Raw genomic sequence first — 24,125 nt, forward strand, 5'->3', positions numbered from 1 at the left:
ACAGTAACACAACGCACAATCATTCACTCCTCAGCTACTACAATAATAAAGGTCCTAATAACAGGGATCTTGGTTAATATGGTAATAGTTTAGCTGGTATCAAGCACTCTGTAGGTGGAGCAGAGGTCACCGGTGGTATGTATGTTTTCAAATGTATTTATTTTCCTTTTAAAAATGACTACTTTGACTCTTTATGGTGTTTATCTAATGTAAAGCTATTTTGTAGTACAGCTCTTTATTTCGGTATCTATAGCCCAAACAACTCCGCCTTGGGTATTCATCTTGCTCTCTCTCTTTCTCACACACTCAGAGTATGTGAGAGACAGTTGGCTTCCGTTCTACTCTGTGAAATGATTGACAGACTGGTTAGTGATTTGCATGGGCCTGGAAAATAAGATAAGGGGCTGGACCAGACAGAACTAACACATTAGGAGCCTGCCTGTCTGCCTTGGCTGAAGTCAGATGTTGTAGAGTAGTTTAGATCCAGGCTTCACTTTGTCATCTGGACTCTCTCTTTTGGAAGATGGTGCTTCCTACACACACTCTCTAAGGACCATCTAGACACACCTCTCACACAAACGTACACACTACATTACACATACTCACGCGTGTTGGAGATGAGCGTCAATTGGCGTTCGGATCAGTCGCAGTGCTTGCGATTGGCTGGAGCAAGCTGTTATGTCATCTCTGATGCTGCTGTTGCCTCTGCTGCTGTTTCTCGGGTTAAGGGTCATCAACGCAGCTGCAGAGACATGGAGACCATGTAGAGGTACATTCTATTCTATTAAATGCGCTATGAAAATATCTGCGTGTGTGTGGGTGTTGTAACCTATCCAGGGACACATTTGATTGTGACACATAACACTACTTCCTGTCAGATAGCGGCTCTCTCAGGTTATACTGTAGAGTGGCATTAAACACACCACTATCTCTTTCTCTTGTTTGCATGCAGTAGGGATGCTAGTTCAAATAGTAACTCCTTACATTTTCCCTGACACCCAAAAGTACTCGTTACATTTTGAATGCTTAGCAGGACTGGAAAATTCACACACTTATCAAGAGAACACGTGGTCATCCCTACTGCCTCTGATCTGACAGACTCACTAAACACAAATGCATCTTTTGTAAATGATGTCTGTGTTGGAGTGTGCCCCTGTTTATCCGTACATTTTAAAAACAAGAAAATGGTGGTGTCTGCTTCGCTTAATATAAGAAATTTGATACTTATGTATATTTTAGCAGTTACATTTAGAACCAAATACTTTTAGACTTTTACTCAAGTATTATTTTACTGGGTGACTTACTTTTACTCGAGTCACTTTCTATGAATGTATCTATACTTTTACTGAAGTATGACAACTGAGTAATTTTTCCAGCACTGTGTGAGTGTGTGTGTTTGTGTATAACACAGATACCAGCCATGTGTGTGAGTGTTTGGTGTGTTTAACTTGATTTTCCAACATTTTGATGCAAATCACTCATGCACAGATAACTCTTCTACACGTAGATAATTATTCTACACGTATGTACAGATCATGCCAATAACCTACCAGACATTTCCCAGACACCCCGTAAACTCTGACTAACCTTACCTGATATCATGAATACTCAAGAAACTACAACACACAATCTTGCTGCTCTCACCACCTAAAGCAGTTTCCCACTATTTAGGAAATGCTAACTATCTCTTTCTCTCTCCCCTCTCTCTCTCGCTCCCCCCTCTCTTTCTCTCTCTCCCCTTCTTCCTCACTCTTTCTCTCTTTTTTCTTGCTTTCTCTATCTCTGTTTCTTTCTCTCTCACTTTCTTATTCTTTCTCTTTCCCCGTAGACCTGCTCCCTCTAGACTTTCTGTCCCGTGTTCTCCCCAGGGGAGGGGGCGAGGGTGGTAACAGGAGGGGGGGGGGGGGGTGCATCTGATCCAGTCTGGGGGTGTGAGGGGTGTCCGTCTGTCCCGTTCTCACCCTTCCCTGGACTTCCCGTTCTCCCAGCACCTCGTCAACTGTCACCTCTTCCCCAGAGAGTTCTCCACTGTCACCACCATGAAGGTCAGCCTTGTCGCCCCTAAGGTAAGGGCCAGGGGTTCGAAACACCTGGCAGCATTACAGCATGCTAGTAGATACCATAGACTTCCAGTCATTACGCTAACACTAGTTAGCATTGGGGTGTGAAACTACTTCTAACTACTGGATACAGAGTGAAAGAGAGTGATCTGGCTTGAGGTATTTTACTGGTTTGTAACTCACTGACACCGTCCCCGGTTAGAGGGTAATAAAGCTGCCCAAGAGTTAACACACAGGAACTTTAAACACACTGAGGAAGATGAACATGGGGATGAAAAGTGGGAAGGGTAGTGGAATGGTAGTAGTTCTGTTGAAGGAAATGAAAGGCAATGAATATACTGTACATACGATAACACAAGAGCATAATAACAGTAATAAAGGTCTGTATAAATGGCATATAATCCCTGAACATGTTAACAGGTTACAAGCTATACATAATGCAACAACAACAACTAACTATTAAGAACAATATATACATGTCACACAACTCACTTTGGGCACACACACCATCCCACAAGTCCAGAGATATGAGTAAGTCCAGTTGATGATAGGCAGAGATAGATGTTGCTCTCTGCCGCTGCTTGAGGGAGACTGCAAGTATTGTGTGACCTGCAGTGTCAAGAGGATGGGTAGATGTCCTGCCCCCTAGTAACCTCCCTAGCAACCTATCAAGGCACAGGTCAGAGTTTTAGAGGTAGGTTTATGGTTCCCCCTAGACTCTCAGGCTCTGGTTGTGGGGGATGGGGAGGGGAGTTTGCTCAGGGTTGTGAGGTGCAGTCACCGACAGGGAATTCTTAACACAGAGACAAAAATGCTATCCACGAGTTCATCTGACCCTGGGGAAGTAGACAAAGGGCTTCATTGCCAAAATCCCAAAGTATACCTTTCAAATGTGTGGCTTGTGTCAGTGCTTTTACACAAAAACTGAACAGGTGGTTAAAAGACCAGCAGGTTTGTAGCCACGTATGAACCTTTAAGATTACCAGCAGAAAATAAATCACAATTCAGTTCAGATTTATCTGTTGTGTGTGTTTGAGACATCCACTGGATGACAGACAAGCCATGTTATAAAAACTACAAGAGGCTTGATGCTCTTGCAAAATCGAAGAGAAGACTTGGTGGACATGTAGTTTATTCAGCCGAAGTGCCAACCTGTGATTTTAAAACGACACTACAACTACCACAATGCCCCACTCTACCCTTTGGACATTATGGCTGCGCACTGTTCATCAATGGTGTTTTTATTTACGTTTTTTCGTATTTTCTATTATTTAAAACAGAGGAATGTGGACAGAGTTTGGTTTCGAGTATAACTTTCCAAAAAAGCATCAGGATATTTCTGGAGTTAAAGCTCTATTTGCGTCTGGAACGCTGAAAAACGTTTTGCTTGATAGCTAACGAGTCAGATAGCCAGGTAGGACAGCTGTCTGTCGCCGGTCCAAATTTAGCTGTTGTAAACTCAGTTCACACTAAATTAACTCGTGTTGTAAAGGCAATGATTGTATAGCTTGTTTGTTAACCACTACAATAATTGCTATAACTCGAGCACAATACGGGAACACACTATTTTTCTATTCATAGCTATGTTTACCCCTGTAAAGTCGTCTTATTTCAGAGTCAGTCCCACTACTATAAACAGAGAGCTAGGCAAGACCAAGATGAGATAGCAAGAGGAGTTATTAGTTAGCTAGCTACGTGATCGTGAACACAATTAGACATACAATTCAGTCCCCGGAAGGTGCGTTTCACAGGAAAGAGAAACACAGACGCATGCCCAGCCATGTTTGGGAGTCTTTTCGAGGAAGAGGGGGAGGGATATTCTCTGGCTCCCTCCGGAGGTAAAGTTGTAAAGGGGGAAGGGGAGCCACCTTCACCCCGGGGAAGAGTGAACCTCAGTGGGATTAAAAACCAGGGAGGGACGTGCTACCTCAACTCCCTGCTCCAGACCCTGCTCTTCACCCCGGAGTTCAGAGGTGAGAGGTCAAGTCAGGTCACTTGGTGTTCTGTCTTTGGTTCATACTGTATTTGAAATTGTGTGTGTGTGTGTGTGTGTGTGTGTGTGTGTGTGTGTGTGTGTGTGTGTGTGTGTGTGTGTGTGTGTGTGTAGAGGAGCTGTTCAGTCTGGGTCCAAAGGAATTGGGCTGCCTGGAGGACAAAGACAAACCAGAGGCCAAGGTAAAGAACCAACCATGGGTGTGTGTGTGTTCCTCACTGTGTGCATGTCTTTATTTGTATTGGTGTGTTTGAGTAGTACATTAACTCTGTCCCTCAGGTCAGGGTTATTCCATTGGAGCTCCAGAGGCTGTTTGCTCGTCTACTCTTGGTGGACCAACAGAGTGCCTCTACTGCTGATCTCACTGACAGCTTCGGATGGAACAACAGCGAGGTAGTGTGTGTGAACACGAGCATGTGAACGAGCGTGTGTATGAATGGCGGTGTATGTGATGCAGGGACTAAACTAGAGAATGAGGCTTGCTTTATATAATGCTACATTGCTTTCTCCTATAGTATTTTGCTTACCACTCATCTCTCTCCCGTAGGAGAGCAGGCAACATGATGTGCAGGAGTTGAACAGGATTCTGTTCAGTGCCCTAGAGCACTCCCTGGTGGACACCAGCGGCAGTGCGTTCATCCAGCGCCTCTACCATGGCACCACTGTCAACAGCATTCTCTGCAAAGAGTGTGGCAACATCAGCCAGAGACAGGTTTTAATTTATTTAACCTTTATTGAACTAGGCAAGTCAGTTAAGGACTAATTATTATTCATAATGATGGCCTACCAAAAGGCAAAAAAAGGTCTCCTGCGGGGACGGGGGCTGGGATTAAAAATATAGGACAAAACACACATCACGACAAGAGATACAACACTACATAAAGAGAGCCCGAAGAGAACAACAGCATGGCAGCAGCACATGACAACACAGCATGGTAGCAACACAACATGGCAGCAGCTCGACATGGTAGCAACACAAAACGGTACAAACATTATTGGGCACAGACAACAGCACAAAGGGCAAGAAGGTAGAGACAACAATACATAACACAAAGCAGCCCAAACTATCAGTAAGAGTGTCCATGATTGAGTCATCGAATGAAGAGATTGAGATAACACTGGTACATGTGTTTATCTGTACCTGCGTGTATCTTTGTGTTGCTTAAACCTCTTTCTCTTGGCTCTCTCTTTCCCTCTCAGGAGGACTTCCTGGACTTGACGGTGTGTGTACGTGGTGTGTGTGGCCTGGAAGGGGCGCTCTGGGACATGTTTGTGGAAGAGGAGATGTTTGAAGGCAGTAACCTCTACCGCTGTGGCCAGTGTGACCAACTAGTCACTGCTGCTAAGGTTAGTAGGAGTATTGGCATGGATATAAATTGTACTTGTTTACTCTAGAATTGGTACTGATTCTAGAACTCTCTCTCCCTTGCTCCATCTTTCCCTCTCCCTCTCCCTCTCCCTCTCCCTCTCCCTCTCCCTCTCCCTCTCCCTCTCCCTCTGCAGTCTGCCAAGCTGAGGAAGCTCCCTCCCTTCCTGACAGTGTCTCTGTTGAGGTTTAACTTTGACTTTGCCAGGTGCGAGCGTTACAAGGAGACTGGTCGCTACACCTTCCCTCTCACCATCAACCTCAGGCCCTTCTGTGAACAAGTACTGGACAACCTCCACCCACATTGATCTGCATTGCTTCACTGCCACTTACTCTTGTTTTAACTAAGTCATGTAGAGTACATACAATGTCAAACCATTTAAGAACATGTTATGTCGCATTATAATGACTATGCTATGTTACCCTCTCTCCCAGACTGAAGACGAGGACTCGGAGTACTCCTATGAACTCTTCTCTGTCATCATTCATAAGGGAGGCTGTTATGGCGGCCATTACCACGTCTACATCAAAGACATGGACCACCTCGGCTTGTGGGAACCGCCGGTGAGAGAGAGCGGGAGGGAGGAGGAGAGAACAATAATTGCATATCAGACAATCGAGGCTTAGAGTATGTCACTAAATATGCTAATAGCGAAGTGTGTGTCTCTGTATTTCCGCACGTGCGTTTGTATCAGGAGGAGGATACCAAACCCAAGGTTCAGAAGAAGAAGGAAGTGAGAGCGTATACTGAGCCGGAGAAAGACGACCCTCTATCTGTACTCTCCTCCATAATAGCCCAGGTAACGCAAAGCATGCTGGTTCAACCCAATGGAACGAGAGCACCACGGGCCACATCATCAGTAGGTCCAGTGACTGTATCTGATCTTAATGGGGTGGTGTTCCCATCCTGGCCTGTAGGAGGAGAGCAGGAGTGTGCTGCTGGACCAGCTGGGCCAGAGACTGATGGACAAGATCGGTTCTTCCTGGAGCAAAAAGTACAGGAAACTCCACGGCCCCATAAGCAAGGTAGGACAAGAGCTCCACAACGTCACATAAACACTTCGCTTTCCTTATCTCCTCTACATGTTATCTTTCCACTCATCCTCCTCTCCCTCTTGCCTCCTCTCTCCCTCTGCAGTTCCTCCAGAACCACAGTGATGTGTTTGTGTTGGTCAATAATGGCACTCGGGTGGCCCTGAAAGCCAACCCCCCTAGTCCGGTGACCCAGCCCTCCAGCCCAGCCCACCCAACCCCTGGCTCTAGCTCTACCCCAGACCCAGTCCACAACAACACAGCCAACCCCCAACTAGAACTAGGACTGGAGATGGCACCAGAACCACAGGTACACTAGTTAGAGCGCTCATGGTTCTGCTTTAATGATGGTGTGTCTGCTATGTTGATGCTGCAATTGGTTATGTTTAATTCTCTTTTCTGTCTCTCTCTGAATCTCCATGCATCTTTCTTCCTCTCTCCGTCTCTCCACAGGGCAGCCACTGGTTTGATCTGAATGACTCCACAGTGACGTCGATCCATGAGAGAGACATAGAGAAAATGTACCAGGGAAAGGAGAGTGCCTACATGCTGTTCTATAGGAAGACACTGCTACGCAGGCCTTCTGGAGGTGTGTGGGTGTTTGTTTGGGGGTGTTTGTGTGGGAGAGAGGCGTAAGAAGGAAAGGGAGGGAGAGAGTGAATGAGCGCAAGAAAAGGAGAGCCACATCCAAACTTGATGTGAGTGGGAGAGGAAGAGAGATGGTGAAGGAGAGACATGAAAACGTACACAGTCTTTCAAATGAGCTTTTCCCCCTGGCAGCCCTGAGGAATCCTGGGTATCAGGTTCCCTCTCACCTCTTAGAGATGGCTGAAGAGGAGAACAGAAGACTACAACAGAGACGGTACTCACTTGTGCGCACACACACACACACACACACACACACACACACACACACACACACACACACACACACACACACACACACACACACACACACACACACACACATAAACGAACACTGTATTTTGCAATGTTTTGCGGCTATCTGTGTGTGTGTGTGTGTGTGTGTGTGTGTGTGTGTGTGTGTGTGTGTGTGTGTGTGTGTGTGTGTGTGTGTGTGTGTGTGTGTACTCTGCTATAGGGAGGAGTTTGATGCCAGCAATAACAGTGTTGAGCTGCGTCTCCACCTAGCGCCGCGCTATAGGTTGGAGAACGGAGCTCTTAAGCCAATCAGCATAGAGCAGAAAGAGGCCACCAACCTCACCTTTGACCGCCGCAGGACCGTAGGAGACCTGCGAATGATCATCTACCAGGTGACGTCATCACTCCGACTCATTAACGCACTTCCTTAATGCCGCCATGGCACTGAGCAAAAAGCTCAAACCTGTGTGTATGTGTGTGTGTTCAGAAGCAGGATCTCTGGGAGGGGGATATGGCTCTGACTGTGGCCAGAAGTCTGCCAGCCGGCCTTCACCTCTACAACACTCTCACAGGTGAGACACACACACACACACACACATAAACACACACACACTTAAACACACACACTTTTGCAGCATGTCCATTCTGTGAGAGTTGATAATGAACTTTAGTACGTGTGTGTTTCAGATGACGAGGTGTCTCTTTACAGTGCAGGCATCTTGACCGGCACTGATCTGTTTGTGTGGAATGGCAGAGAGGTGAGGAGACACAATCGAATCAACACATTCCACCGTTGTACAAACTGCTACTGGATGTCCTAGAACCAAAACGGCTGTCGGGTCATATCATATCCCCTTTATTTCCTCAGGTTTGTGGGGCGACTGTCCAAACAGGAGCCGAGTGGGAACCAGTGCTGCTGACAGTGGTTCGCCCCTCTCTGGGAGAAGAAGAAGAGGGGGAGGGAGGAGGAGTGGGAGAGGAAGGAGGCTCGGGGCTGACGAAGGAGTCGAGGGGTTTCGCAGGGAGGGTGACTCTAGGAGAGGTGAGGGAGGCATTAGGGGAGCCACAGGAGAGCCTCCTGTGTCAGGAGAAGAGGGGAGGAGAGGGAGGAGGGGCCAGCGGGTGGAGGGTATTCCCTCCTGGAGACATGCAGAGGACCCTGAAGGAGCTGGCCTTGAAGGATGGAGACGCACTGCTGGTGCTGGAGCCACAGACACAGGACAGCAGGTGGGCAGCGTGGTGTGTGTGCGCAGCAGTGTGTCAGTCTGCGTAAGTGAGTGACAGACATGAGGTGTAGTTTGTGTGTTTGCTATGGCTGTGTGTGTAATGTCTCTCTCTCTCCCAGTGTGTTCAGTATGAGTGGTGATATGGTAACCGTGACAACGCCATCAGACTGTCGCTGGCTTCAGGTGGAATACCAACCAGAGAGAAGAAGAAAAAGAGGGGAGGAAGAGGAGGAGAGAATGAGGGCAAAGGTCCCTGCCTCAGGAAACATGGTGAGCTAGAAAGTGCGTGTGGCGGTGGTATGTGTGTTTAGTATATTCATGTATGTGTTTAGTATGTTAATGTGTGTGTGTTGTTTTCTAGCTGCTGTGTGAGGTGAAACAGAGGGCCATAGCGGAGCTGCAGCTACAGGAGCACCTAGCAGGTCAAATACTGTTGCTATTACCACTCCTAATAGCAGCAGCTATAGGTCAGATACTGTTACCACTCCTAATAGCAGCAGCTATAGGTCAGATACTGTTATTATTACCACTCCTAATAGCAGCAGCTATAGGTCAGATACTGTTGTTATTACCACTCCTAATAGCAGCAGCTAGCAGGTCAGATACTGTTATTATTACCACTCCTAATAGCAGCAGCTATAGGTCAGATACTGTTACCACTCCTAATAGCAGCAGCTATAGGTCAGATACTGTTATTATAACCACTCCTAATAGCAGCAGCTAGCAGGTCAGATACTGTTATTATTACCACTCCTAATAGCAGCAGCTATAGGTCAGATATTGTTATTATTACCACTCATAATAGCAGCAGCTATAGGTCAGATACTGTTACCACTCCTAATAGCAGCAGCTATAGGTCAGGTACTGTTATTATTACCACTCCTAATAGCAGCAGCTATAGGTCAGATACTGTTGTTATTATTACCACTCCTAATAGCAGCAGCTATAGGTCAGATACTGTTGTTATTATTACCACTCCTAATAGCAGCAGCTATAGGTCAGGTACTGTTATTATTATCACTCCTAATAGCAGCAGCTATAGGTCAGATACTGTTATTATTACCACTCCTAATAGCAGCAGCTATAGGTCAGATACAGTTACCACTCCTAATAGCAGCAGCTATAGGTCAGATACTGTTATTATTACCACTCCTAATAGCAGCAGCTATAGGTCTGATACTGTTGTTATTACCACTCCTAATAGCAGCAGCTATAGGTCAGGTACTGTTATTATTACCACTCCTAATAGCAGCAGCTAGCAGGTCAGATACTGTTGGTATTATCACCACTCCTAATAGCAGCAGCTATAGGTCAGATACTGTTAATATTACCACTCCTAATAGCAGCAGCTATAGGTCAGGTACTGTTATTATTACCACTCCTAATAGCAGCAGCTATAGGTCAGATACTGTTACCACGCCTAATAGCAGCAGCTAGCAGGTCAGATACTGTTATTATTACCACTCCTAATAGCAGCAGCTATAGGTCAGATACTGTTATTATTACCACTTCTAATAGCAGCAGCTATAGGTCAGATACTGTTATTATTACCACTCCTAATAGCAGCAGCTATAGGTCAGACACTGTTATTATTACCACTCCTAATAGCAGCAGCTATAGGTCAGATACTGTTAATATTACCACTCCTAATAGCAGCAGCTATAGGTCAGGTACTGTTATTATTACCACTCCTAATAGCAGCAGCTATAGGTCAGATACTGTTACCACGCCTAATAGCAGCAGCTAGCAGGTCAGATACTGTTATTATTACCACTCCTAATAGCAGCAGCTATAGGTCAGATACTGTTATTATTACCACTTCTAATAGCAGCAGCTATAGGTCAGATACTGTTATTATTACCACTCCTAATAGCAGCAGCTATAGGTCAGACACTGTTATTATTACCACTCCTAATAGCAGCAGCTATAGGTCAGGTACTGTTATTATTACCACTCCTAATAGCAGCAGCTATAGGTCAGGTACTGTTATTATTACCACTCCTAATAGCAGCAGCTATAGGTCAGATACTGTTACCACTTCTAATAGCAGCAGCTATAGGTCAGATACTGTTATTATTACCACTCCTAATAGCAGCAGCTATAGGTCAGATATTGTTATTATTACCACTCCTAATAGCAGCAGCTATAGGTCAGATACTGTTATTATTACCACTCCTAATAGCAGCAGCTATAGGTCAGATACTGTTGTTATTACCACTCCTAATAGCAGCAGCTATAGGTCAGATACTGTTATTATTACCACTCCTAATAGCAGCAGCTATAGGTCAGGTACTGTTATTATTACCACTCCTAATAGCAGCAGCTAGCAGGTCAGATACTGTTGTTATTATTACCACTCCTAATAGCAGCAGCTATAGGTCAGATACTGTTATTATTACCACTCCTAATAGCAGCAGCTATAGGTCAGGTACTGTTATTATTACCACTCCTAATAGCAGCAGCTATAGGTCAGATACTGTTACCACTCCTAATAGCAGCAGCTAGCAGGTCAGATACTGTTATTATTACCACTCCTAATAGCAGCAGCTAGCAGGTCAGATACTGTTATTATTACCACTCCCAATAGCAGCAGCTATAGGTCAGATACTGTTATTATTACCACTCCTAATAGCAGCAGCTATAGGTCAGATACTGTTATTATTACCACTCATAATAGCAGCAGCTATAGGTCAGATACTGTTACCACTCCTAATAGCAGCAGCTATAGGTCAGGTACTGTTATTATTACCACTCCTAATAGCAGCAGCTATAGGTCAGATACTGTTATTATTACCACTCCTAATAGCAGCAGCTAGCAGGTCAGATACTGTTATTATTACCACTCCTAATAGCAGCAGCTATAGGTCAGGTACTGTCACTGTTACCACTCCTAATAGCAGCAGCTATAGGTCAGATACTGTTACCACTCCTAATAGCAGCAGCTATAGGTCAGATACTGTTACCACTCCTAATAGCAGCAGCTATAGGTCAGATACTGTTATTATTACCACTCCTAATAGCAGCAGCTATAGGTCAGATACTGTTATTATTACCCCTCCTAATAGCAGCAGCTATAGGTCAGATACTGTTATTATTACCACTCCTAATCGCACTAGCTATAGGTCAGATACTGTTACCACTCCTAATAGCAGCAGCTATAGGTCAGATACTGTTATTATTACCACTCCTAATCGCACTAGCTATAGGTCAGATACTGTTATTATTACCACTCCTAATAGCAGCAGCTTTAGGTCAGATACTGTTATTATTACCACTCCTAATAGCAGCAGCTATAGGTCAGATACTGTTACCACTCCTAATAGCAGCAGCTAGCAGGTCAGATACTGTTATTATTACCACTCCTAATAGCACTAGCTATAGGTCAGATACTGTTATTATTACCACTCCTAATAGCAGCAGCTATAGGTCAGATACTGTTACCACTCCTAATAGCAGCAGCTATAGGTCAGATACTGTTATTATTACCACTCCTAATAGCAGCAGCTATAGGTCAGGTACTGTTACCACTCCTAATAGCAACAGCTATAGGTCAGGTACTGTTATTATTACCACTCCTAATAGCAGCAGCTATAGGTCAGATACTGTTATTATTACCACTCCTAATAGCAGCAGCTATAGGTCAGATACTGTTATTATTACCACTCCTAATAGCAGCAGCTATAGGTCAGATATTGTTATTATTACCACTCCTAATAGCAGCAGCTATAGGTCAGATATTGTTATTATTACCACTCCTAATAGCAGCAGCTATAGGTCAGATACTGTTATTATTACCACTCCTAATAGCAGCAGCTATAGGTCAGATACTGTTATTATTACCACTCCTAATAGCAGCAGCTAGCAGGTCAGATACTGTTATTATTACCACTCCTAATAGCAGCAGCTATAGGTCAGGTACTGTCACTGTTACCACTCCTAATAGCAGCAGCTATAGGTCAGATACTGTTACCACTCCTAATAGCAGCAGCTATAGGTCAGATACTGTTACCACTCCTAATAGCAGCAGCTATAGGTCAGATACTGTTATTATTACCACTCCTAATAGCAGCAGCTAGCAGGTCAGATACTGTTATTATTACCACTCCTAATAGCAGCAGCTATAGGTCAGGTACTGTCACTGTTACCACTCCTAATAGCAGCAGCTATAGGTCAGATACTGTTACTACTCCTAATAGCAGCAGCTATAGGTCAGATACTGTTATTATTACCACTCCTAATAGCAGCAGCTATAAGTCAGATACTGTTACCACTCCTAATAGCAGCAGCTATAGGTCAGATACTGTTATTATTACCACTCCTAATAGCAGCAGCTATAGGTCAGATACTGTTATTATTACCACTCCTAATAGCAGCAGCTATAGGTCAGATACTGTTATTATTACCACTCCTAATAGCAGCAGCTATAGGTCAGATACTGTTATTATTACCCCTCCTAATAGCAGCAGCTATAGGTCAGATACTGTTATTATTACCACTCCTAATAGCAGCAGCTATAGGTCAGATACTGTTATTATTACCACTCCTAATAGCAGCAGCTATAGGTCAGATACTGTTATTATTACCACTCCTAATAGCAGCAGCTATAGGTCAGATACTGTTATTATTACCACTCCTAATAGCAGCAGCTATAGGTCAGATACTGTTACCACTCCTAATAGCAGCAGCTAGCAGGTCAGATACTGTTATTATTACCACTCCTAATAGCAGCAGCTATAGGTCAGATACTGTTATTATTACCACTCCTAATAGCAGCAGCTATAGGTCAGGTACTGTTATTATTACCACTCCTAATAGCAGCAGCTATAGGTCAGATACTGTTACCACTCCTAATAGCAGCAGCTAGCAGGTCAGATACTGTTATTATTACCACTCCTAATAGCAGCAGCTATAGGTCAGATACTGTTATTATTACCACTCCTAATAGCAGCAGCTATAGGTCAGGTACTGTTATTATTACCACTCCTAATAGCAGCAGCTATAGGTCAGATACTGTTACCACTCCTAATAGCAGCAGCTAGCAGGTCAGATACTGTTATTATTACCACTCCTAATAGCAGCAGCTAGCAGGTCAGATACTGTTATTATTACCACTCCCAATAGCAGCAGCTATAGGTCAGATACTGTTATTATTACCACTCCTAATAGCAGCAGCTATAGGTCAGATACTGTTATTATTACCACTCCTAATAGCAGCAGCTATAGGTCAGATACTGTTACCACTCCTAATAGCAGCAGCTATAGGTCAGATACTGTTATTATTACCACTCCTAATAGCAGCAGCTATAGGTCAGGTACTGTTACCACTCCTAATAGCAACAGCTATAGGTCAGGTACTGTTATTATTACCACTCCTAATAGCAGCAGCTATAGGTCAGATACTGTTATTATTACCACTCCTAATAGCAGCAGCTATAGGTCAGATACTGTTATTATTACCACTCCTAATAGCAGCAGCTATAGGTCAGATACTGTTATTATTACCACTCCTAATAGCAGCAGCTATAGGTCAGATACTGTTATTATTACCACTCCTAATAGCAGCAGCTATAGGTCAGATACTGTTATTATTAACACTCCTAATAGCAGCAGCTATAGGTCAGATACTGTTGTTATTAACACTCCTAATAGCAGCAGCTATAGGTCAGATACTGTTATTATTACCACTCCTAATAGCAGCAGCTATAGGTCAGATACTGTTATTATTACCACTCCTAATAGCAGCAGCTATAGGTCAGATACTGTTACCACTCCTAATAGCAGCAGCTAGCAGGTCAGATACTGTTATTATTACCACTCCTAATAGTAGCAGCTATAGGTCAGATACTGTTACCACTCCTAATAGCAGCAGCTATAGGTCAGATACTGTTATTATTACCACTCCTAATAGCAGCAGCTAGCAGGTCAGATACTGTTATTATTATCACTCCTAATAGCAGCAGCTATAGGTCAGGTACTGTCACTGTTACCACTCCTAATAGCAGCAGCTATAGGTCAGATACTGTTACTACTCCTAATAGCAGCAGCTATAGGTCAGATACTGTTATTATTACCACTCCTAATAGCAGCAGCTATAAGTCAGATACTGTTACCACTCCTAATAGCAGCAGCTATAGGTCAGATACTGTTATTATTACCACTCCTAATAGCAGCAGCTATAGGTCAGATACTGTTATTATTACCACTCCTAATAGCAGCAGCTATAGGTCAGATACTGTTATTATTACCCCTCCTAATAGCAGCAGCTATAGGTCAGATACTGTTATTATTACCACTCCTAATAGCAGCAGCTATAGGTCAGATACTGTTATTATTACCACTCCTAATAGCAGCAGCTATAGGTCAGATACTGTTATTATTACCACTCCTAATAGCAGCAGCTATAGGTCAGATACTGTTACCACTCCTAATAGCAGCAGCAATAGGTCAGATACTGTTATTATTAACACTCCTAATAGCAGCAGCTATAGGTCAGGTACTGTTATTATTACCACTCCTAATAGCAGCAGCTATAGGTCAGATACTGTTACCACTCCTAATAGCAGCAGCTATAGGTCAGATACTGTTATTATTACCACTCCTAATAGCAGCAGCTATAGGTCAGATACTGTTATTATTAACACTCCTAATAGCAGCAGCTATAGGTCAGATACTGTTATTATTACCACTCCTAATAGCAGCAGCTATAGGTCAGATACTGTTACCACTCCTAATAGCAGCAGCTAGCAGGTCAGATACTGTTATTATTACCACTCCTAATAGCAGCAGCTAGCAGGTCAGATACTGTTATTATTACCACTCCCAATAGCAGCAGCTATAGGTCAGATACTGTTATTATTACCACTCCTAATAGCAGCAGCTATAGGTCAGATACTGTTATTATTACCACTCCTAATAGCAGCAGCTATAGGTCAGATACTGTTACCACTCCTAATAGCAGCAGCTATAGGTCAGATACTGTTATTATTACCACTCCTAATAGCAGCAGCTATAGGTCAGGTACTGTTACCACTCCTAATAGCAACAGCTATAGGTCAGGTACTGTTATTATTACCACTCCTAATAGCAGCAGCTATAGGTCAGATACTGTTATTATTACCACTCCTAATAGCAGCAGCTATAGGTCAGATACTGTTATTATTACCACTCCTAATAGCAGCAGCTATAGGTCAGATACTGTTATTATTACCACTCCTAATAGCAGCAGCTATAGGTCAGATACTGTTATTATTACCACTCCTAATAGCAGCAGCTATAGGTCAGATACTGTTATTATTAACACTCCTAATAGCAGCAGCTATAGGTCAGATACTGTTATTATTAACACTCCTAATAGCAGCAGCTATAGGTCAGATACTGTTATTATTACCACTCCTAATAGCAGCAGCTATAGGTCAGATACTGTTATTATTACCACTCCTAATAGCAGCAGCTATAGGTCAGATACTGTTACCACTCCTAATAGCAGCAGCTAGCAGGTCAGATACTGTTATTATTACCACTCCTAATAGTAGCAGCTATAGGTCAGATACTGTTACCACTCCTAATAGCAGCAGCTATAGGTCAGATACTGTTATTATTACCACTCCTAATAGCAGCAGCTAGCAGGTCAGATACTGTTATTATTATCACTCCTAATAGCAGCAGCTATAGGTCAGGTACTGTCACTGTTACCACTCCTAATAGCAGCAGCTATAGGTCAGATACTGTTACTACTCCTAATAGCAGCAGCTATAGGTCAGATACTGTTATTATTACCACTCCTAATAGCAGCAGCTATAAGTCAGATACTGTTACCACTCCTAATAGCAGCAGCTATAGGTCAGATACTGTTATTATTACCACTCCTAATAGCAGCAGCTATAGGTCAGATACTGTTATTATTACCACTCCTAATAGCAGCAGCTATAGGTCAGATACTGTTATTATTACCCCTCCTAATAGCAGCAGCTATAGGTCAGATACTGTTATTATTACCACTCCTAATAGCAGCAGCTATAGGTCAGATACTGTTATTATTACCACTCCTAATAGCAGCAGCTATAGGTCAGATACTGTTATTATTACCACTCCTAATAGCAGCAGCTATAGGTCAGATACTGTTACCACTCCTAATAGCAGCAGCTATAGGTCAGATACTGTTATTATTAACACTCCTAATAGCAGCAGCTATAGGTCAGATACTGTTATTATTACCACTCCTAATAGCAGCAGCTATAGGTCAGATACTGTTACCACTCCTAATAGCAGCAGCTATAGGTCAGATACTGTTATTATTACCCCTCCTAATAGCAGCAGCTATAGGTCAGGTACTGTTATTATTACCACTCCTAATAGCAGCAGCTATAGGTCAGGTACTGTTACCACTCCTAATAGCAGCAGCTATAGGTCAGATACTGTTATTATTACCACTCCTAATAGCAGCAGCTATAGGTCAGATACTGTTATTATTAACACTCCTAATAGCAGCAGCTATAGGTCAGATACTGTTATTATTACCACTCCTAATAGCAGCAGCTATAGGTCAGATACTGTTACCACTCCTAATAGCAGCAGCTATAGGTCAGATACTGTTATTATTACCACTCCTAATAGCAGCAGCTATAGGTCAGATACTGTTGTTATTACCACTCCTAATAGCAGCAGCTATAGGTCAGATACTGTTGTTATTACCACTCCTAATAGCAGCAGCTATAGGTCAGATACTGTTATTATTACCACTCCTAATAGCAGCAGCTATAGGTCAGATACTGTTATTATTACCACTCCTAATAGCAGCAGCTATAGGTCAGATACTGTTATTATTACCACTCCTAATAGCAGCAGCTATAGGTCAGGTACTGTTACCACTCCTAATAGCAGCAGCTATAGGTCAGATACTGTTACTGTTACCACTCCTAATAGCAGCAGCTATAGGTCAGATACTGTTATTATTACCACTCCTAATAGCAGCAGCTATAGGTCAGATACTGTTATTATTACCACTCCTAATAGCAGCAGCTATAGGTCAGATACTGTTATTATTACCACTTCTAATAGCAGCAGCTATAGGTCAGATACTGTTACCACTCCTAATAGCAGAAGCTATAGGTCAGATACAGTTATTATTACCACTTCTAATAGCAGCAGCTATAGGTCAGATACAGTTATTATTACCACTCCTAATAGCAGCAGCTATAGGTCAGATACTGTTATTATTACCACTCCTAATAGCAGCAGCTATAGGTCAGATACAGTTATTATTACCACTCCTAATAGCAGCAGCTATAGGTCAGATATTGTTATTATTACCACTCCTAATAGCAGCAGCTATAGGTCAGATACTGTTATTATTACCACTTCTAATAGCAGCAGCTATAGGTCAGATACTGTTACCACTCCTAATAGCAGAAGCTATAGGTCAGATACAGTTATTATTACCACTTCTAATAGCAGCAGCTATAGGTCAGATACAGTTATTATTACCACTCCTAATAGCAGCAGCTATAGGTCAGATACTGTTATTATTACCACTCCTAATAGCAGCAGCTTTAGGTCAGATACTGTTATTATTACCACTCCTAATAGCAGCAGCTATAGGTCAGATATTGTTATTATTACCACTCCTAATAGCAGCAGCTATAGGTCAGATACTGTTATTATTACCACTCCTAATAGCAGCAGCTATAGGTCAGATACTGTTATTATTACCACTCCTAATAGCAGCAGCTAGCAGGTCAGGTACTGTTACCACTCCTAATAGCAGCAGCTATAGGTCAGATACTGTTATTATTACCACTCCTAATAGCAGCAGCTAGCAGGTCAGGTACTGTTACCACTCCTAATAGCAGCAGCTATAGGTCAGATACTGTTATTATTACCACTCCTAATAGCAGCAGCTAGCAGGTCAGATACTGTTACCACTCCTAATAGCAGCAGCTAGCAGGTCAGATACTGTTATTATTACCACTCCTAATAGCAGCAGCTATAGGTCAGATACTGTTATTATTACCACTCCTAATAGCAGCAGCTATAGGTCAGATACTGTTATTATTACCACTTCTAATAGCAGCAGCTATAGGTCAGATACTGTTATTATTACCACTCCTAATAGCAGCAGCTATAGGTCAGATACTGTTATTATTACCACTCCTAATAGCAGCAGCTATAGGTCAGATACTGTTACCACTCCTAATAGCAGAAGCTATAGGTCAGATACTGTTATTATTACCACTCCTAATAGCAGCAGCTATAGGTCAGATACTGTTATTATTACCACTCCTAATAGCAGCAGCTATAGGTCAGATACTGTTACCACTCCTAATAGCAGCAGCTATAGGTCAGATACTGTTATTATTACCACTCCTAATAGCAGCAGCTATAGGTCAGATACTGTTACCACTCCTAATAGCAGCAGTAATAGGTCAGATACTGTTATTATTACCATTCCTAATAGCAGCAGCTATAGGTCAGATACTGTTATTATTACCACTCCTAATAGCAGCAGCTATAGGTCAGATACTGTTACCACTCCTAATAGCAGCAGCTAGCAGGTCAGATACTGTTATTATTACCACTCCTAATAGCAGCAGCTATAGGTCAGATACTGTTATTATTACCACTCCTAATAGCAGCAGCTATAGGTCAGATACTGTTACCACTCCTAATAGCAGCAGCTAGCAGGTCAGATACTGTTATTATTACCACTCCTAATAGCAGCAGCTATAGGTCAGATACTGTTATTATTACCACTCCTAATAGCAGCAGCTATAGGTCAGATACTGTTATTATTACCACTCCTAATAGCAGCAGCTATAGGTCAGATACAGTTATTATTACCACTCCTAATAGCAGCAGCTATAGGTCAGATACTGTTATTATTACCACTCCTAATAGCAGCAGCTATAGGTCAGATACAGTTATTATTACCACTCCTAATAGCAGCAGCTATAGGTCAGATATTGTTATTATTACCACTCCTAATAGCAGCAGCTATAGGTCAGATACTGTTATTATTACCACTCCTAATAGCAGCAGCTATAGCTCAGATACTGTTATTATTACCACTCCTAATAGCAGCAGCTAGCAGGTCAGATACTGTTATTATTACCACTCCTAATAGCAGCAGCTATAGGTCAGGTACTGTTACTGTTACCACTCCTAATAGCAGCAGCTATAGGTCAGATACTGTTACCACTCCTAATAGCAGCAGCTATAGGTCAGAAACTGTTACCACTCCTAATAGCAGCAGCTATAGGTCAGATACTGTTACCACTCCTAATAGCAGCAGCTATAGGTCAGATACTGTTATTATTACCACTCCTAATAGCAGCAGCTATAGGTCAGATACTGTTATTATTACCACTCCTAATAGCAGCAGCTATAGGTCAGATACTGTTACCACTCCTAATAGCAGCAGCTAGCAGGTCAGATACTGTTATTATTACCACTCCTAATAGTAGCAGCTATAGGTCAGATACTGTTATTATTACCACTCCTAATAGCAGCAGCTATAGGTCAGATACTGTTACCACTCCTAATAGCAGCAACTAGCAGGTCAGATACTGTTATTATTACCACTCCTAATAGCAGCAGCTATAGGTCAGATACTGTTATTATTACCACTCCTAATAGCAGCAGCTATAGGTCAGATACTGTCATTATTACCACTCCTAATAGCAGCAGCTATAGGTCAGATACTGTTACTGTTACCACTCCTAATAGCAGCAGCTATAGGTCAGATACTGTTATTATTACCACTCCTAATAGCAGCAGCTATAGGTCAGATACTGTTATTATTACCACTCCTAATAGCAGCAGCTATAGGTCAGATACTGTTATTATTACCACTTCTAATAGCAGCAGCTATAGGTCAGATACTGTTACCACTCCTAATAGCAGAAGCTATAGGTCAGATACAGTTATTATTACCACTTCTAATAGCAGCAGCTATAGGTCAGATACAGTTATTATTACCACTCCTAATAGCAGCAGCTATAGGTCAGATACTGTTATTATTACCACTCCTAATAGCAGCAGCTATAGGTCAGATACTGTTATTATTACCACTCCTAATAGCAGCAGCTATAGGTCAGATACTGTTATTATTACCACTCCTAATATCAGCAGCTAGCAGGTCAGATACTGTTATTATTACCACTCCTAATAGCAGCAGCTATAGGTCAGATACTGTTATTATTACCACTCCTAATAGCAGCAGCTATAGGTCAGATACTGTTATTATTACCACTCCTAATAGCAGCAGCTATAGGTCAGGTACTGTTACCACTCCTAATAGCAGCAGCTATAGGTCAGATACTGTTATTATTACCACTCCTAATAGCAGCAGCTATAGGTCAGATACTGTTATTATTACCACTCCTAATAGCAGCAGCTATAGGTCAGATACAGTTATTATTACCACTCCTAATAGCAGCAGCTATAGGTCAGATACTGTTATTATTACCACTCCTAATAGCAGCAGCTATAGGTCAGATACTGTTACCACTCCTAATAGCAGCAGCTAGCAGGTCAGATACTGTTATTATTACCACTCCTAATAGCAGCAGCTATAGGTCAGATATTGTTATTACCACTCCTAATAGCAGCAGCTATAGGTCAGATACTGTTATTATTACCACTCCTAATAGCAGCAGCTATAGCTCAGATACTGTTATTATTACCACTCCTAATAGCAGCAGCTAGCAGGTCAGATACTGTTATTATTACCACTCCTAATAGCAGCAGCTATAGGTCAGGTACTGTTACTGTTACCACTCCTAATAGCAGCAGCTATAGGTCAGATACTGTTACCACTCCTAATAGCAGCAGCTATAGGTCAGAAACTGTTACCACTCCTAATAGCAGCAGCTATAGGTCAGATACTGTTACCACTCCTAATAGCAGCAGCTATAGGCCAGATACTGTTATTATTACCACTCCTAATAGCAGCAGCTATAGGTCAGATACTGTTATTATTACCACTCCTAATAGCAGCAGCTATAGGTCAGATACTGTTACCACTCCTAATAGCAGCAGCTAGCAGGTCAGATACTGTTATTATTACCACTCCTAATAGCAGCAGCTATAGGTCAGATACTGTTATTATTACCACTCCTAATAGCAGCAGCTATAGGTCAGATACTGTTACCACTCCTAATAGCAGCAGCTAGCAGGTCAGATACTGTTATTATTACCACTCCTAATAGCAGCAGCTAGCAGGTCAGATACTGTTATTATTACCACTCCTAATAGCAGCAGCTATAGGTCAGATACTGTTATTATTACCACTCCTAATAGCAGCAGCTATAGGTCAGATACTGTTATTATTACCACTCCTAATAGCAGCAGCTATAGGTCAGATACTGTTATTATTACCACTCCTAATAGCAGCAGCTATAGGTCAGATACTGTTACCACTCCTAATAGCAGCAGCTATAGGTCAGATACTGTTATTATTACCACTCCTAATAGCAGCAGCTATAGGTCAGATACTGTAATTATTACCACTCCTAATAGCAGCAGCTATAGGTCAGATACTGTTATTATTACCACTCCTAATATCAGCAGCTAGCAGGTCAGATACTGTTATTATTACCACTCCTAATAGCAGCAGCTATAGGTCAGATACTGTTATTATTACCACTCCTAATAGCAGCAGCTATAGGTCAGGTACTGTTACCACTCCTAATAGCAGCAGCTATAGGTCAGATACTGTTATTATTACAACTCCTAATATCAGCAGCTATAGGTCAGGTACTGTTACCACTCCTAATAGCAGCAGCTATAGGTCAGATACTGTTATTATTACCACTCCTAATATCAGCAGCTATAGGTCAGATACTGTTATTATTACCACTCCTAATATCAGCAGCTATAGGTCAGGTACTGTTACCACTCCTAATAGCAGCAGCTATAGGTCAGATACTGTTATTATTACCACTCCTAATATCAGCAGCTATAGGTCAGATACTGTTATTATTACCACTCCTAATAGCAGCAGCTATAGGTCAGATACTGTTATTATTACCTCTCCTAATAGCAGCAGCTATAGGTCAGATACTGTTATTATTACCACTCCTAATAGCAGCAGCTATAGGTCAGGTACTGTTACCACTCCTAATAGCAGCAGCTATAGGTCAGATACTGTCATTATTACCACTCCTAATAGCAGCAGCTATAGGCCAGGTACTGTTATTATTACCACTCCTAATAGCAGCAGCTATAGGTCAGATACTGTTATTATTACCACTTCTAATAGCAGCAGCTATAGGTCAGATACAGTTATTATTACCACTCCTAATAGCAGCAGCTATAGGTCAGATACTGTTATTATTACCACTCCTAATAGCAGCAGCTATAGGTCAGATACTGTTATTATTACCACTCCTAATAGCAGCAGCTATAGGTCAGATATTGTTATTATTACCACTCCTAATAGCAGCAGCTATAGGTCAGATACTGTTATTATTACCACTCCTAATAGCAGCAGCTATAGGTCAGATACTGTTATTATTACCACTCCTAATAGCAGCAGCTAGCAGGTCAGATACTGTTTTTATTACCACTCCTAATAGCAGCAGCTATAGGTCAGGTACTGTCACTGTTACCACTCCTAATAGCAGCAGCTATAGGTCAGATACTGTTACCACTCCTAATAGCAGCAGCTATAGGTCAGATACTGTTATTATTACCACTCCTAATAGCAGCAACTATAGGTCAGATACTGTTACCACTCCTAATAGCAGCAGCTATAGGTCAGATACTGTTATTATTACCACTCCTAATGGCAGCAGCTATAGGTCAGATACTGTTATTATTACCACTCCTAATAGCAGCAGCTATAGGTCAGATACTGTTATTATTACCACTCCTAATAGCAGCAGCTATAGGTCAGATACTGTTATTATTACCACTCCTAATAGCAGCAGCTATAGGTCAGATACTGTTATTATTACCACTCCTAATAGCAGCAGCTATAGGTCAGATACTGTTATTATTACCACTCCTAATAGCAGCAGCTATAGGTCAGATACTGTTACCACTCCTAATAGCAGCAGCTACAGGTCAGATACTGTTATTATTACCACTCCTAATAGCAGCAGCTATAGGTCAGATACTGTTATTATTACCACTCCTAATAGCAGCAGCTATAGGTCAGATACTGTTATTATTACCACTCCTAATATCAGCAGCTAGCAGGTCAGATACTGTTATTATTACCACTCCTAATAGCAGCAGCTATAGGTCAGATACTGTTATTATTACCACTCCTAATAGCAGCAGCTATAGGTCAGATACTGTTATTATTACCACTCCTAATAGCAGCAGCTATAGGTCAGGTACTGTTACCACTCCTAATAGCAGCAGCTATAGGTCAGATACTGTTATTATTACAACTCCTAATAGCAGCAGCTATAGGTCAGATACTGTTATTATTACCACTCCTAATAGCAGCAGCTATAGGTCAGATACTGTCATTATTACCACTCCTAATAGCAGCAGCTATAGGCCAGGTACTGTTATTATTACCACTCCTAATAGCAGCAGCTATAGGTCAGATACTGTTA

At 42.3% G+C, this 24,125-nt stretch overlaps 1 protein-coding gene across 1 annotated transcript in view; it reads left to right on the top strand.

The window, feature by feature from the left end:
• The first annotated feature begins 3,236 nt into the window (after positions 1–3,236).
• LOC129840202 (ubiquitin carboxyl-terminal hydrolase 40-like) overlaps positions 3,237–24,125 on the top strand; it is a 106,449-nt gene continuing 85,560 nt past the window's right edge. The window contains exons 1-18 of the mRNA XM_055907867.1: positions 3,237–4,033; positions 4,168–4,235; positions 4,333–4,446; positions 4,601–4,765; positions 5,254–5,400; positions 5,557–5,700; positions 5,855–5,983; positions 6,115–6,219; positions 6,338–6,445; positions 6,558–6,761; positions 6,905–7,040; positions 7,232–7,313; positions 7,554–7,725; positions 7,821–7,905; positions 8,021–8,091; positions 8,202–8,560; positions 8,679–8,829; positions 8,921–8,981. Coding sequence (XP_055763842.1) covers positions 3,841–4,033; positions 4,168–4,235; positions 4,333–4,446; positions 4,601–4,765; positions 5,254–5,400; positions 5,557–5,700; positions 5,855–5,983; positions 6,115–6,219; positions 6,338–6,445; positions 6,558–6,761; positions 6,905–7,040; positions 7,232–7,313; positions 7,554–7,725; positions 7,821–7,905; positions 8,021–8,091; positions 8,202–8,560; positions 8,679–8,829; positions 8,921–8,981 — 2,494 coding nt within the window. The 5' untranslated portion in view covers positions 3,237–3,840. The remainder of the gene's footprint in view (positions 4,034–4,167; positions 4,236–4,332; positions 4,447–4,600; positions 4,766–5,253; positions 5,401–5,556; positions 5,701–5,854; positions 5,984–6,114; positions 6,220–6,337; positions 6,446–6,557; positions 6,762–6,904; positions 7,041–7,231; positions 7,314–7,553; positions 7,726–7,820; positions 7,906–8,020; positions 8,092–8,201; positions 8,561–8,678; positions 8,830–8,920; positions 8,982–24,125) is intronic.

This window comes from Salvelinus fontinalis, chromosome 41 (assembly GCF_029448725.1).
Source record: "Salvelinus fontinalis isolate EN_2023a chromosome 41, ASM2944872v1, whole genome shotgun sequence".
NCBI lineage: Eukaryota > Metazoa > Chordata > Actinopteri > Salmoniformes > Salmonidae > Salvelinus > Salvelinus fontinalis.